Source organism: Anguilla rostrata, chromosome 15, assembly GCF_018555375.3.
Source record: "Anguilla rostrata isolate EN2019 chromosome 15, ASM1855537v3, whole genome shotgun sequence".
Taxonomy (NCBI): Eukaryota; Metazoa; Chordata; class Actinopteri; order Anguilliformes; family Anguillidae; genus Anguilla; species Anguilla rostrata.
The window spans coordinates 7035059-7052179 of record NC_057947.1 but is presented as its reverse complement, the minus strand read 5'-3'; the positions used below and the strand labels follow the sequence as shown (position 1 = coordinate 7052179).

General features: G+C 40.6%; 1 protein-coding gene across 1 annotated transcript; it reads left to right on the top strand.

The window, feature by feature from the left end:
* Positions 1 to 381: 381 nt before the first annotated feature.
* LOC135241167 (protein lifeguard 3-like) lies at positions 382 to 15222 on the top strand. The gene is made up of 12 exons (XM_064311327.1): positions 382 to 6973; positions 8774 to 9121; positions 10049 to 10119; positions 10910 to 10974; positions 11276 to 11329; positions 11673 to 11723; positions 11835 to 11874; positions 12062 to 12099; positions 12283 to 12370; positions 13447 to 13542; positions 14173 to 14226; positions 14310 to 15222. The coding sequence occupies exons 2-12, from the start codon at positions 8806 to 8808 to the stop codon at positions 14463 to 14465; spliced, it is 1029 nt and encodes a 342-aa protein (XP_064167397.1). The 5' UTR covers positions 382 to 6973; positions 8774 to 8805; the 3' UTR covers positions 14466 to 15222.
* Positions 15223 to 17121: the final 1899 nt, after the last annotated feature.

The window sequence follows — 17121 nt, the reverse complement described above, 5'->3', positions numbered from 1 at the left end:
TAATGAAATGTGAGATGACCCCTGTCAAGACCTGTTGCTGAGCTCTCCTTGCCCAGTTACGGTAACGTCAGTGACAGCAGGTGCTTCATCAAAGACCTCATCAAACCTTGGAATGTACTACATGTTGTGCCAAAAAAAACTTTAAAGAAATTAAAATTGGACACACTGTAGCCCCACCCTGTTTTATTATTCTAGTGGGCTTAATGCAACTTGAACATATGTTTTGAACAAAAAAAAAAGAAAGGTAAAAAAGCATGCTCTTTCTTCCCACGATGGGCCAAAACAGTTAAATGCACTGGCCTATCAGTGCATTTTACTGGAATTTGTTCCTATAACGGCAACTGCCCCCTGATTCTGTGCACCCCCCCCCCCCCTCCATTGCCACTCCTAATGGCTAAGAATGTCCTAAATGAAAATGTGATAGTGTTGTATCCAATAAGGGGTCAACACATCACAATGGTGACAGAACCCTAAATAGGGGGTTGCCGATGTGCATGGTTACACCAGAATGTAATGCCGGTGGACATTCCATTTAGCCAAATCCTGCATGTCTATTAAAATTCTCTGTAATACTAGAGCCGGCTATATAAATAGAGATTAAAAATAATTTCATAATGATTGAAATAATAAACAGTTGGAAAACCACAAAATAGCAACCAGCTTAGACACGAAAGATGTGAAGATTCACATTGCCTTACTACTTACCGTAATGGAGAATGAATGTCACGTAGCAACGGCATCTCCACATGTCCTAGGAAGACTGGAAATGTATTCAATACATGTAGCCAAAATGACTCAGCAGAGCAGTACGTTGCCAAATTCAGGAAACCGGCAGACCCTTGAGAATTTAGAGCACTGAGAGAACTTAATTTGGGAGAGGCTTTTGATTGGCACAAAAGACATGCTAGAGCTTGCATGCTAATCGAGCCCCCTATTTCGCTGGCTTAAATCTCAATGCCCTACATACAGTGCTAGATGCAGAATTTGTGGCAAAAGAAATCCGCAAAAGAAACTGGTAGAGTATGCAAACAAGCTCAAAAAATTCTCAGCTGAACATGACTAAAAGAAACTCAGAGGTAGACCCTTGAGATGACATACTGTACATATCACATGTGAACTCAGCCCAAAGCACACCTAACAAATGGTTCATTTCACAGTGAGGAAGCTCTTCCATATGACCCTGCTCACATTATTAAATGTCAACTAGATACAGAATCCACCATGAATGTCATTGGATACTGGGATGTACAACGAATCATACAAGATGGAAATGCAAAGCTAAAGCCAAACTAATGCTCTGATGGCACATGGATGAAACCAAAATGGGAATGTGATGTGAACTTGAGGCAGATCATGATAGTAACATTTACAAACTGAAGTTTCAGGCACTGCTGACCATTGTCTCCATAGTTTCCAGCTCAGACCTGTGAAAGGCTTTGCCTGCTACAAAAAAAGCATACTTGTGTTGCATCACATAGGCAATGCAACCATCACACCTCCATACCCAACAACAGAAGCCATGATAGCAGAATATGAGCATATCTATAAGCAGATTGGCTACCTCCCAGATGAATTGCACCTAACAGTTGATGAAGCATCTGTTCCATGCAGCAGCTCCCTAGAAGGATTCTCATACTGCTTAAAGGGAGAATCACACAAGCCATGGATCAGTGACATGGTCGTTATTGAAAAGCCTGCCTATGCTTAGATCCCAGTGCCCTTTTGGAGGTTGCACTATCAAATGCAAACCATTGATAGGAGGCTGCCAAGCATTTCAGAGTCTTCTCTGTATTGGATGCCAAGGATGGTTATAAGCAGGTGACGTTGGACACAAAGCGGATACCTCACCACATGTTGGACACCACTAGGCTAATCTAAGCGGTTGCTAATGCCTTTTGTGTTCATGCCAGCTGCTGAAGCACATCAGTGTGTACATGAACATGAAGCACTCCATGGACTCACAAGGGTAAGTGTCATTGCTGATGCCGTTTCGGTCTACGGATGTGGTGACACCGATGATTAAGTACTGGAAGATCGCAACTAAAAACTCTTCAGTCTCCTGTGCAGGACGCAAAAAGAAACTCCGACAGAAACTTGCGTCTATATCATATGTGGGCCACCTCCTCACCACAAAAGGCCTCTGTCCAGGCCCAGAGAAAGTCAGTTTCATCAAAGAACACCCAAATGCCAAAAGATGTGAAATCAATACAGCGGCTACTTTGATTTGTCAGCTGTTTATCGAAGTTCTCACTGCACCTGGCTGATGTATGTGAACCCTCATGCCCACTGACGGGGAAAGAAAATGCTGCATGACCATGGTTTGAGCAGCGTGACACAGCTGTTGGGAAAAAGTCAAGAACCTGGTCACAAACTGTCTAGTATGCATGTGCGTTCCATGTGGATTGCATTTCGCATTTGACTTTTGTCATGTAGATGTGTGAGCATGTGCAAAGGGTAGTGTAAATGGAAGGTTTCGATAAGTCACCTGTGTGCAACAAAAACACGAAAAAGAAATATTAAATGGAAGATTGAATTATTTCCTTTTTGTCATGGAAGATGTGAATTCTTATTTTTTTTCTACTCATTTTCATTTGAAATTGTGACTGGGTTGTGTCATAGAGAGGGAGAAAGTTTAAACATGAAATGGACTTAAATTTTAATTGTCATAAGTACGTACATTAATTTGAAAATGAAAACACAAAGAAGGCTTATGCATTTGAATTTGAAGTTGGTCATGATTCTGGCACACATCAAATGAAAATCAAATGCAATTGCTGATGTGGATTTTAATTTGAAATATGGATTATGGACCGGATTATGCTTTGATACTTGTCTGGCAAAAAGATGGAAAAATATTTGGGGCATTTTGGTCAAGCAGAGCTTGACGTATGAATAAAACTTCTATTGTCAGTTAACAGACAGAAAGGTCGGTGGGAGTTCATTAAATTTTCACACCCTGTCAAAATAACAAGGTCCCCTAAAGTCAAGCATTTGGGATTACACATTAACCTTGTTTTTAATTAATCCGTTTTTTTTTTTTTTTGTTTGTTTAATTACAAGTGCTACTAAATGTCTCTTTAAACAATTGTTTGCAGTTTTAATTGTCTCATAATTAGTAATCAGTAATTGTGGTTTCATGAACTAGTGATTAATACCGAAGTGCTTCAGCGTGGTGAAATGGTTTTTAAATTATTTATTTTAATGTAACGCTTCAGGAATAGCAGTATATTCCATTTTCTAACAAAATTTGTAAATTAGTTTATGAATTTAGGATGTGTTACAGTACTGGAATTAAGACTATTGAATATAAAGACATTATATTACAGACTTAATGTATGCATTTGCATGTAAAGATTTGATAATCTTTCAAAATGAGCTTGCAAGATTAACCACTAGGTGGCGACGAGAAGCAGTTGTATGTGAAGTCACAGCTTCTGTTGAGGACTCCAGATGCCATACTGTGACATTTTCAGTTTCTTGGTTTAGAGACAAGATTAAGTGGTGAGGGCTGTAGAAGCTAGAAAGAGTGTAATGCTTGTAATGTATCATATATCTATTAATATTTGTATATACAAACACACACAGCTGCCTGTCTTCTGTGGTGGCCTTGGAGAGGATTGTGTGTCATGTCTCATCCTGGGGCATGGGGTATCATATTGGTGTTGTATACGTCCAGAATTAGCACACTGCAGGGCGTTCTAAAAAAAAAAAGTAAAAAAACCACAGAGAAAACGGTGTTGGAAAAAGAAATTGACTAATCCCAATCCCAGGTGATCTGCAGGAGAGGAAAGGGTCACTACCCATCCTTGTATATCTCTCTGCACTTCCAGAGCTCTACCAGAACTCTGGTTTCTGTCCGTGTAGAAGTCCTAGAGGAGCCCAATTGCCTTGTGCAGCTCCAGTAAGTAGGGACCGGCTGGCTCCCTGCTCCTCCCCGATGCTGCACCCGCTCTGGAGCTGCAGAGAACAGGTCTGGGGTACTAAAAAGACAAACGACTGAAACCTGGGCACAAATCAGGCAGAATCTGTCCAGGACAACTTTGTGGATTTTGCACAGGTATTACTGCTCGTTTGCATTTTACAGGTTGGAGTCTTGACAGCCCTCTCCTTCCTAATGTAAATGCAAGACCTTCTCTCTCTTGGGCAAAACGGAAGAAAATTGCTTCTTAAAAACACAGGCCTGCTTCTGCCTCTATTGGGGGGAAAAAAATGTATAATTTGTCTTGTAGTTTGGGGTGGCTCTTGCTGAAGTCAGCCTCTCAGCAGCGTCAGTGATCTCTGAGTAAAGTAAAGTCGACCTCACCCTGTGCAAACGGTGATCATGCCCCACTCCCCCCACCGCCCCCCCTCTCTGCAGCTTTCATCCGAAGCGGGAGACTCCTTATCCTGACTGTGAGAAGAGACACCCGCCCGGCCTCTCTCCCGCCCCGGCTGTAATCTAGCGTGCCTTTCATTCTCCGCAAATCCCGCTTCCGCGGACTTCAAAGAGGCCGTCCGAGAGCGAGCGGGCGAGCGAGCCGGGGCATATTTTGATTTCGCACACACGCGGTGGAGGGCGGCGTACGGAGCGATTTTCTCCCGTGAAATATTCAGAATTGATACACTGACTGAGGGAGCTGGCGGTGAGACCTGGGGATGATAGGGGTTTTCACAGGAGTGCTAATGAGGAGTCTTTCAGCCCGAGCAGGTCCTGTGGGCTGCCGATAAGCTGCTCCTCCACGGGGTTGGGAATAATAATGAGGACCGCTTTCGGTATTCTTGCCGTACACTGGTTCTGGCTGTGCCGTAAAAGCCCCCCCCCCCCTTTTTTTAAAAATGTGTGCTCTTCGTCTAGCAAAAATTTCATAAATCAAAATAGATATACCTTGCTAATCACAGTTTACACATTTATAAATCTGGATGTTTACTAAGGAGATTCTGTTGAAGAGTTGCCCTGATAAGATTCAGTGACAATGACTTACCTAGCGTTCTGGTCTGGCACCACTCTTGTCTGTAACCGTAATGCTGTGAATACAGCAGTAGAGCCCGATTGTAAAAATAAATAAAATTTAATAAAATAAAATTTTTAAAACACCACACCTTCTGTAAGAGATGGGTCATCCTACTCCACTGTCATCTTTAAAACCTGAAAACTCATTCAGGTCAAAAGCATCCAATATTTTCTTCACATTGTCATTTCCTCGGGTGTGTTTTGCACATGTATGCAGCAATAGAAGTGCGACCGCAGAATTTATTTTTTTTATGTCGCCATTATCAAAAATGACAAAACTACTATCTCATGCATTGGATCTTCTGGAGGTTTCCTGACGTAGAGGAAAGTAGAGGGCACTGACTGTACCTGCTTGGTTAAATATATCTGAATGCATCTGCATTTGGTACACCGCAGATGCTAACTTTTCTGGAGATCCGTGTCTGCTTGTTGCCTTGTGACTAGCACACTTTGTTCAGTCGACAAAATGGTGTGAACAGATTAAATGGACAGTGGATGCTGGGTTGCTCCGTGGAGAGCGGGGATATTGATTGTATTTCAAAACTACGTGCAGCACGGCAATTTATCTTCCCCAGTCCTCTGAGCAGAGCCTCTGCTCATGGCCTTGGAGCATATTTGTGTGGCAGGAAGTGGCCTGACTGTGCAGGTCCACCTGTCGGACAGGACTCCGTCTATCAAAGCTCCTGTGCTGCCAATCAATCCCTTCATTTTCATTTCGGTCTCTTCACTAACATTATAAGTTACAAACTGACGAACATTGCACTATAAAAAGTCATCAGAACTGGCAGCTAATGTTTTACAGTAAAAATGTTTTCCTGGCCCGGTTACACATTTGTGAGCATTTCAGTGGAATCTGTTAAAGTTGTGGTTAAATTATAATCACTAGTACAGGTTTATTTCACAACATTCTAACCCAAAGAGCATGACAGTACTTCTGATAATCTTCAGCATTATGTGAACTGTTTGTATACATACTTGGGGTCATAATGCTGTCTGGGATAAATGTAATACACCATGAATCTGAAGTTCCTTAAATGCTGGGTTTGCTGTTTGTGTTTGTTTACCTTGAATAATGGCAACCACCTAGTGGCAACCATATATTACAGGGGTTCACAGCTCTGGCATTGTAGAAAACCTGTGTATCCTGGTTTTTTCCCCAACCTTAATTCTAATGAGGGATGGCTCTCTCTGTTAATGCCTTATGATGTCAGGAATTTAACAAATGGCAATTCCATATCAATTTACAGATTTTAATCAGTAAGATAAGTGCTTTCATTTTCTGTAATGAGCTATGGAAATGGTTCCTTTTAAAAGCCCTTACAATTTGTTTTACAATAGTTGAGGGACCTACAGTTGAAATCGGTGAACTTTTTAAATGTTGATAGTGTGGACAGCAGCTGATCATTGAAGCAAACATTTTGTGGGAAATTGATCTTGATGTAAAACCGATCGGTAACGAAGCAAATTTGTATTGTGTTCCAATGTCTTTCTGTACAAGTTTATGGAACTTAAATCAGTGTTTCAAATGACCTTAATTAAGTGATTACTTGGAACGGAAACCAGTCCAGAATACGCTGAGGTTCGCTCCAGGATCAGGGACGGCGTTGGGAACCCCCTGCTATATTAGAATAAACGGTGGTGGAGGTAAATAAATAACGTTGCTTATATCGTAATTACAGCTCTCTGAAACCATTGTAATCTTAGTCACTTCTACAGGACATCTCATGTGTGGGCCATTCATTGATTTAATACATCGCTGAGTATACAATCTAGGCCTTTTCATCAATAATTAAGCGATGTAATTGTGATGACACGTGATTTACCACATTGTCCGGGAAATTTCCAGTAGCTCGTCCAGTTACTCCACCTACAGACGTGCCACCGGACAGCTCCGGTAGTTTATCCAGCAAACTATCCAGCGCAACACCGCTAGCGTAAGGTCAACCTGTCCCTTGCCAAGAACCGTCAAATTTCATACGCGTGGTGAGTAAATTTCCGTCTGTAAGTAGGCCAGGTAGGTTCAATCGTTATGATGTAATGCTGATATGTGGTTTGAACTTGACTGTAAAACGACTTCTTATGGCATCGTACGAGGAAGAGAGACTGATCTTCTCGGGTAGGCTAGAGTAGCGTTATCGGTTTATGTTTCAAAAGCATACCTGGTTTATCGCGCCATAAAAGTTATATTGCCGTGATAATTCTTGAATAACGATCAATACGGCTTTGTTTTTGGTAGTTTTGGCATTGTGTTTAGGTGGCAAGAATGTTCAAAGAATTGATTACTCGTGATTCCATTCTTCGTTCTGAAACGTAACCTGCAAATGGTCTCATTAATAATACATCATGGCTTATTTGGTTGCGCACCTGTGGTCGGCAGAACAGAACACAGGTGCGCAGCAAAGTAAGCTATTTATGTACTGAAATGCTATTGATATTTACTTTCTTTTTTTAATTTCATGGAACGTGCTGAATTGTATGAACGTAATTAACGAATTGCGTAGGGTTCTATCATGTTATGACTTACGTATTTAAGGCCCAAATATAGTTTATTTTTTTCTTTCGTAGGCCAACTGCAATGACGATTGAAACGAACACGAACAATTGTGCGTTTTCTAAGGAATACACATAGCCAGTAATGGTCTGCCACTGAGAGCCCATCATTTTGTGATGAATTGTGAATCTTGTGGCTTCTGAATTTTAAAAATCGCATAGTCGAATAAACATGCAGTCGCAATCACGCGCAGTTTTCTTCGGATTAAGTTGAAGTGAAATTGTTTCCATGTTTCTTTAGCGGACCATGCATTTTATGTTGACCGTTTCTTTCAGAACTTTTATTTTGCAACTTTTATAAGCATTTATTTTGTCCTTAATTTTCCCATTCATTTTTATAGAAGGGGATTTGAGTGTTTAGATTAGAATAAAATAATTTTCCCAACAATTAGGCCTACTGGGAGCTAGAAGATAAGTGTTGATGAATTAATAAAAGTAATAAAAGTGTTTGAGAATCAGAATGGTTAATAGAGATAGATCGGTGGTCACCAACCCTGGTCCTGGAGAGCTGCAGGGTCTGCTGGTTTTCATAGTGACTCTGCACTTGAATTAGAGCAGTTGATTACACAGTTAACTCAACTCACCTGGTGTCTTGGGTCTCAGTTGGGTACTGATTTTGTGCAAACAGAAGCCAGCAGACCCTGTAGCTCTCCAGGACCAGGGTTGGAGACCACTGAGGTAGATGATGGTAGAATTATCACACTGTGGGACTGAAAAAATAAAAGTCCAGCTGTGTAGTTCGGTCATGTGAGAAGATCTGTTGCTAAGTCTTTCCGAGACTGCGCAGGAAACAGAAACGTATACATTCCTTATTTGTTTATAATGTCTTCCATGGGAGAAAAAGGGTTTGCTTTAGGACCATTTAAAGGAGTTTGAAGTCCGTCTAAATCTGCCTGAACTTGTGCATAGTCAGTTTGTCCAGACTGCAGTCATGGTGTGTGACCGAAGGCTGACTGATGGTAGTGGGGTGGCCAGTGAAGTGTGCTGACATGAAAACAGTGTGAACTGATCTTCATCTTCATCTTCATCATCATGTGTGATGGTATCCGCCTCAGGGCACCCTGTCGGAATGCTTCTGTAACTCTACAAGCGTAACACATTTTAGAAGGCTGACTGGGTCACAGATTTACTTTTGAGATGATAGGGGAACTAAGGACTTTCCATTCTGAAATTTCTTTTAAATAGGAAGTGATGGTCATTTTTAGTACTTTAACAAACATCTTCTGTCTTCAGTCTTCCTCTGTGCCTCGAGTTCCCAGGCCGCCATGTCCAAATTGGATCTGCCCCCGAGCTACGATGACTGGCCTGGTCCTCAGGCTGGGTCTCACCCGCAGCCACCACCGTACCCTCCCCCTGCCTATGAAGACCAGGCCCAGCCTGCCCCGTACCCGCCGTACCCACCATATCCAGGGACGTACCCCCCTGGACCCCAGCCTCAGCATCCCACACCGTACCCAGCCCAACCAGGCCTGTACCCTCAGCCTTGGCGGGGTGGGGACCTAGGGTACCAAACCCCCAGAATGCCACACATCATGCCCCCAGTGATTCCTCCAGTGACACCTACCACCCACCCAGACTCCGGTAAATGCCGTCTAACATTATGATGTTTTATTTATTTTTTGTCTAATATGGATCTCTGCAATAACGTTTTGTGATACTGATAGATGTGTCAATAATTGCCTCTAATACTTATGCCATGAAACACACCCATTAGTGTGGCCAAAATGTGGAATGGATGAGGAAGGTGTCATTTCCATGCATCTCTAATTAAGGGATCAAAATGATTCCTATTATTACAGTTGTTTTCTTATCCATATGGCCTGATCGTTGGGCAACATACTGTGTCCACGTACGGAAATGTGTTGAGGGGGTTACACATAGTGCTACTTCTTTTAAAATCATGGGAATTTCCTCATGGGAATTAATGTCTATCACACAGGTCTATTACAGAAGCATTATGGATCCATAAGTACATAGCAGTCAGTTTTTGGCTCAAGACACGCTTTCTGAATCCCGTTGGGAACAGACAGAACTGCTTCCCATCACAGTCTGATGGATGAAATAATACGATACAAGCGGCAGATAAGAGAGTGGCAGTCTGACTAGATCTGCGGTGTTTGGAGGGAAATGTGTCACTGCAGCGGTTCTCAGTATTAGACCTGGTGAACCGACAGGCTACTGAGGAAGTGTTGTTTATGGTGGATTTAGTTTCGGCTGGCCTCAATTAATCAGGGCTAATCAATGTTACTGAACTTGCGAATTGGATTTCACATATCTTGATGATTGCCTGCTGTAAGTCATTTGCTGGAGCCTGATATCAGACTGCACATTGCTTTTCACTGGGAACTTGTAGCTGATAACCTGTCGAGTGGTGTAACGGCCACGCCGCCGTCCGGTTAAAAGCCCGGTCAGGTCTGATGAATCGGTACCGGCACACACCCCCGGTGCTCCGCCAGGAACCGGTATTGAGAAACACGGGCTTAACTGAGCTGTTACTCTGGCCCGCAGGAGACGCCGAGGGGTTCGCCACGGCTGGCAGCTGGAACAGCACGGCTGTTCGGCATGCATTCATCCAAAAAGTAAGAGAGAGTCCCGGCGTTTTATTCGTTCGGAGTTCACGCCAGGCTTTCCGGGGGCGTAACTCTGTGCCATTACGGGAAATTAACGATGATTTTTCTAGTGATAGTGAACACCGTTTCAATTCTGAGATCTGCTCTGTTAATTTGGCACTGCAGTAGTTGTATGGATACAGTAATTATATTGACAATGATATCCATATATCTGGTTTTGGTGCTATAATACACTTTTATATTGCCACCAAATTGACACACACCCCTTATCTTGATGCTGAACTTTGAGAGGGGGCAGAACATGGAATATCTGTGCACCTTATGTGCATAATATCATGCGTAAGTGGCCCTTTATTTATGTAGGCTAAATTAAATGACTTATGTAGCGTAATAAGTAATCTCTTAGGCTTTCACACCTCAGTGAACATGTCATTTTATAGTTGATTGTAAATAAACACTTATGTACATGATTATTTGTTTCTGAAGAGTTGATCTGACACTGACATTTCTGCCATATATTAGCTTCTGTTAGGATAAGTGATCTGTGTGTGGCTCCTCCCTGGAATTAATTCTCACATTCCAGTATATCTGAAGCGAAAATAAATGAATATGCAGGAATATGTTTAATAGATATGTCGTTAGGTTTTGTTTGTTTGCATGTCTTGCTTTCTGGAGGTTATGATCTTTTTACAAAAATGCAATTATATCATGTCACTTTGCAAGCTCGAAAAGAACTGATTTTGAGTAGTATTTCTGTCTCACAGTAGATAAGACTATAACAACTGCTCTCTTCCGATAGGTTTACCTTATTTTGGCGGCTCAACTTCTCGTCACGGTCTCCATTGTGGCAGTTTTCACATTTGTGTAAGTGGGTAAAAAATAATAGTGTCCGAGTTGGACCTGAATCTAATCATGATGTCTACAGTGCATGCATTTTGCATCATCAACTTGGTAATGGTGTTTGTAGATGTTTTTCTAAAAATATTTTTTTTAATTGTCTGGGAGTTGAAGTTAGTAGCTCTCTTGTGTGTTCAAAGACATTTGTATATTCATTGCATGCTATAATCATTTGTTTTACTGAATGTGTCTGGGTCAAATGCTAAACTTAAATGAATGATGTAGGGTTAATGTAGTGGAAAATGTATGCGTGTTTTTTCCTGTGCAGGGAACCAGTTCGCCTGTTCGTGGTCAGAAACCCAGGCGTATATTGGGCGTCATAGTAAGAACTCTCACCTGCTTGTATCGCATGATCACTTGGTTTGACATTCTGTAAATTTGGTTGGGCCATTTAACATAAGTTCTTCAACCATCCTTTTTACCTAACCTACAGAATTAACCGTATTAACGAGCTGTGCAAACGAAGCATCTGAATGAAGTTGTCCCTGTAGCCTAAATTAATAGATGTGTGCAGCGTTCCTTGTTAAAGTGGCAGAAAAACATGATTGAGTTCACAACCGTTCAATGACTGTTTTCAGAGGGAAATAAAACTTCATTCAAAATAGACATTTGTTCAATTCTGAGTGCTCACCGACTGTCGGCTGTAATTGCTTGTTTTTCTCCAGCGCTGTGTACTTGGTGTGCTACATTGTACTGGCCTGCTTTGAAGGACCTAGGTGAGCTTAATCCAAATCTTATCTCCCCTGCCACTGGACAATAGTAATGCTGCTTTCAAGGTCAAAACAGAGCGTTTTCTTATAGTGCTAAATCACTTCCTCTATTTTTAGGAGACGCTTTCCATCAAATCTGATATTCCTTGCAGTTCTCGTAAGTCGAGATCCCTGACTGCCTCTTTGTGTATTAGAGAAAGTGGGAGTTTTGTGGTGTACTGAAAGTGATGAATTTATTTGTTTACTTAATTGTGACAAGATGGTTTCCTGTTAATAATAGCTGTTGATTTCACTGCGATAATTGTGAAACTTCAAGCTGACATTTCCCTTTCTTTCCTCATAAGACACTGGCCATGTCCTACATGACAGGAACGATATCGAGGTTTGTCCAATGTTATTGTTGTTTCAGACCGTGCAACCCAGGAAGTAATTTATTTAACAGTTAACCATTTTTCAGTCCATAATAAAATACAAAATTATTAATAGATCTACAATTACTGTTTCATGCAGTTTTTGGTATGTGAGCAGGCGAGTCATTTAATCATCACATTCTGTTGTTTTATAGTTATTATGACACAAAAGCAGTGTTTCTGGCTCTTGGAATCACACTGATAGTGTGCATCATAGTCACTGTCTTCTGCTTTCAGACCAAGGTAAGAATTAAAAAAAAAATTTTTTTTAAGTAAAATAAATAAATAATTGCAATAATAAATGCATAATCAGGTGCATAATCTTGAAGGATGTGCATTTTTTTCCACGGTTGAAAACACCTCACCCGCAACGTTGCATTTACAGTCTTTGTGGAAAAGCACTTTGCCATGCAAATCTTAATTAAGTCTTATAGACTGACTAAGCAGATTCAGATGGTGTTCTAAATGCAAGTGCACCTCAGGCTATTTCAGGTAATAAATCAGATTAACATGCTGTACCCATCATAAGTCTTGATAGAAGATCAACAAAGCAGACATAAAGGTGGCTTGAAATAAATCTGCTCAATGACTCCACTTCTTCCATTTGATAGATTTGAAGAACACCACCAAGGGGGAGCCTCTGTGTTGGGGATCAGTTATTATTATTGTCACATATTATCTAATAATAATATTAATATATTAACATATTGTTTTTCCTCATTTAAGGAATTTGCATGCAAACTAGGCCGATATATGCAGTGCACGGCCAGTCTGTAGTGTACGTGCTAATATATTACAGCTGAAATTGCTTGTAAGAGAAGATAAAATGGCCCATAATTATTTATTATACTATATTTAATTGCAGAGCAAAATGTTAAAATTACTGCTATGGCATAAACCAATAGTTGTTTTTAATACTGTGATGCATAGTCAGCCAGCTACCAATTAAAACGCATCTAACAATATGTATTCTCGGTGATATGGACAAAGGTAGGTTCGTTCTTGTTTTGTCACCTTTCATCGATATGTGTGATGTAATCCCACTCTCGTAAGAGAGAGAGGGATCATGGACAGGGTTCTAGCTCTTCCTCCTCTTCTGCAGGAGATGGTACATTATTGTTATTGTTATTATTATTATTATTATTGGTGTTGTTATTGGTGTTGTTTTTATCATCGTTGTTATTACTAATTATTATTGTTGTTATTGTTATTATTATTTGTGTTGTAATTATTGTTATTATTATTATTATTAGTAGTAGTAGTATTGGTGTTTATAGGGGTACTGTCAGTTATTGACTGGGGTATGTGTCCATTCTCAGGTGGATTTTACTAAATGCAGAGGTCTTTTCTGTGTCCTCGGTATGGTCTTCGTAGTCACAGGAATAATCTCCATCATTGTGCTCTCATTTCATTATGTAAGTATTCCTGGCCAGTGTCAAAATGTCCAAAAGTCATATGGTGTCTGTTTGCTGACTCTTCATGGCTGAATTTATTTGACTAAAATATGGCCTTATAAAAATTATTTGAATTTATATTTCCAAACAAATCATTCCCATTACAGCCAGTAGGCCCCAAAGTATTATTGGTGGAAAAGAGAAACAAGGATTGCTGGCTGTCCTTATGATATGTCATGAGGAGGTGGTGAGGGGAGCAGGGCTGGAGCGTTAGCAGGAGTTTGCTGATGAGCTCAGCTGTGAGTTGGAGGAGTGAGTTCTGTTGCAGTACTGTAGTGGCAGGGCCCTTTGAATATAAGCCATCAGAACTTGTGACCAGTTTAACGGCTGGTTCTCACTGGGCTAAAGTAAGCCTGCAGTGGATTCATAACGGGGGCATTGAATATGGTTTCAGAAGGGCAGTGAGAATACACATGGATTCACTTTCATGACTATTTGCCTTGAATAAGGTGCACAGCAAGTACTTATACTTATAGCAAATATAGCACTGAACTTTGAAACAGGCCGGAGTGACTCCTTTCAGTTTTGTTTGTCAGCTGATTCAAATTTTGTATTGAAGTTGAATCTTAAGGCTTGTCCTTACACTCACAGGTCCCGTGGCTCGATATGCTTTTGGCAGCCGTAGGCACCATTGTTTTCACCTTGGTGAGTCGCTCTGAATATTCCCTCGTGTGTGGTGCCGCAGCGGGTTAAAGGAATACTGACATTTCGGTGTGTTTTCTTTTTAGTTCTTCGCCCTCCACACCCAGCTTCTGATAGGAAACCGCAAGCACTCCATTAGCCCTGAGGAGTACGTCTTTGCTGCACTTTCCATCTACCTCGACGTCGTCCAGATCTTTCTGTTCCTCCTGCAGATCGTTTCGGTGTCTTCGAGCAATGACTGAAGTACAGACGCGTTCGTTTTATTTATTCGTGTTTATTCGGATGTTTCTCTAAAGTGTGTTCGTGATATTGAGGAAATATGCTCTGGATGTGCTTGGCAAGATCCAGCTTCTGATCCTGCCAGGATAACTATTGATCAGTGGGAAACAATTTTATTACTTCTTACTGGAGAGATGATTTATTTATCTTGATATCCAAATTGGAAAGTGATGCGTGTGTTTATGTGTGTGAGAGTGCGTATGTATGTATAATTATATACAGTTGCAAGAAAAGGTTTGTGAACTCTTTGGAATTACCTGGATTTCTGTATTAACTGCTTAAATGTGGTCTGATCTTCATCTATCACAATAATAGACTAACACAATTTGCTTAAGGTTATAATAATATACTTCTTCATGTCAATACTGAATGGATGATTTAAACATTCACAGTTGAGGCTGGAAACAGTGTGTGAACCTCGAGGCTAATGGCCAGAAGCTAATTGGAGTCAGGTGTTCGAATCAGTGAGTTTGGAGGTGTGGATTGGAGGTGCCTTGCCCTTTAAAAAGGTACACAAAGTTTGGTTACTGACAGAGTTTGTATATATAGTGCCCTTCATATGTACACTTTCAGAAATGTAGTTTCTAAATTAAGAAAGTCAAGAAAGTGAAATGCTAATTGTTTTGTTCTGTACTGTACTGTTTTATTGTGGTGCATGTTCAGCTTGCAGTGCCTGATCTGTTGCCCTATCGTAATTTTATTAAATAATTACATTTGAAATGGCTTTCATTTAAAGGCGGGAATATGTATAGTGATTAAATATTTGGTCATGACCTTTCTTTAATTGTAATTCTTCATGCATGTAGTTATAGAAAGTAGCGAGAAGCTTATTTCAGGCTATTTATTTCAAAGAGATATCATATGATTTCATTGTGACCTTTCAAGATATCGTTACATACAAAATTAGAAACATTGACCCGGTCCAGCATATATAAATATTACTCTGTTAAATTAAAATAAAACCACCTTGCTATCAAATTTACATGTTAGAGGCTTGAAGAAATGGGAACATAAAAACATGAGCAAGGAGCACCTGTTCTTTGTACAGAAATAAAAGCTTTGCGTTTACCTAACCTTTAGCCTTCCTGAGCGGAGTGCGTTTAAAATGTGTGCAAGCAATTAGCCCCGCAGTGTTATTATGGATAATTAAAAAGTCTTAAATGTTTCATTCCTGTTAGTAATTTGAAAAATGCCTGGAGAAAGGACAGCGAGAAAGTCACTCTTTCAGGTTTAAGTGGGCAAATTGTTGGCATGCCAGAAAATAATGGAAAAATGAGGCTTCGTGAAATCCAAAGATTATCAACGGCGACTCAGCAATCTGAATTCATCAGTGTTCTACTGTGGAGTACTGTGAAATAAGTCTGTGTATTAACTTGTGTGTTGGTTTATAGCAGAACGTGGTGGCTCCTCCCACATTCTGTCCATGGTGCCGTTCTCTCTCACCATCAGCAGGAACTGACATGTGGTCAATCGCCTGGGTCGCTCCCTCCTGTTGCAACTTGGCTGCCCCCGAGCTCTTCAGGTCCAGCGTTTGTCAGGTTGATGTAGCCCGGAAAGGGAAAACAATTATTCCATTTGGGTACAATTGCCAGCCAATTACTGGGCCAACTGAATCAGAACCGTATAGCAATGAGGAGTAATGGAAACAGCGTGTTCGCTTCAAGTAATGAACCAGTCATTGGATGACTTTTTCCCAATTATTGTCTTCTTGTTAATTAGCCCTTCCTCCAAAATCAATTTCAAGATTCCATTTCCTTCAGGTACAACTTTATTACAACATTTTTCTTTGGGCCAGATTCATGGTCGTCTGCAATTTAAGAGTGAAATTAAGTCTGAAATTTACATTTAGCACACAACAACATTACTGTTCCCTTAGAAATTGGACAAATAATGAATTAGTTCTTTCACCAATTGTTGGAATTGTAGTCATAGAAGCCAAGTCAAATTGCATAAACTGAGAATTATAACTCAGGTTGCACTTCACGAAAATTCAGTCCGGCTAAGTCAAAGGGGCACTCCACCAAAAAAATATGTTGTTAATAGTGTAACAACATATTTTTTTGGTGGAGTGCCCCTTTGACTTAGCCGAACTGAATTTTCATGAAGTTCAACCTGAGTTATAATTCTCAGTTTATGCAATTTGACTTGGCTTCTGTGACTACAATTCTCCATGTGCTGAATGCATCCCTGAACACCAACCCAAACACACATCAGTGTCTGAGTCACTCAGTCTTCTGTACACTGGCTTTTTCCATTTTCATTTTAAACTGCGTATCTAACCATGTGAAAATAGTAGTTTTGAATTCATACAAATTCCCCAAATGTGAGCATGTTATCATTTAGTCTCTCCCTGGATCTAAATATTAACTAGTTCCTTGTGTGTCTTTAAGTTATGACCAAGCAGTATTAGCGGTTTTACATGAGGAAAGTTAGGAACAACATTGCAACGATACAAACACAATGATTCTTTAACCACACAGGGCATGTGGGTAATGTAGTGAATCATTGCTCCCAGTCATTCTCAAAGAAACGTGAAGCCACTATGTCATTTTCTCCCTGTGCGCTTCCTTTTAATAATTCACATTGTCGTTTTGGTTATAGGCAAGACCTTCCTCAGGT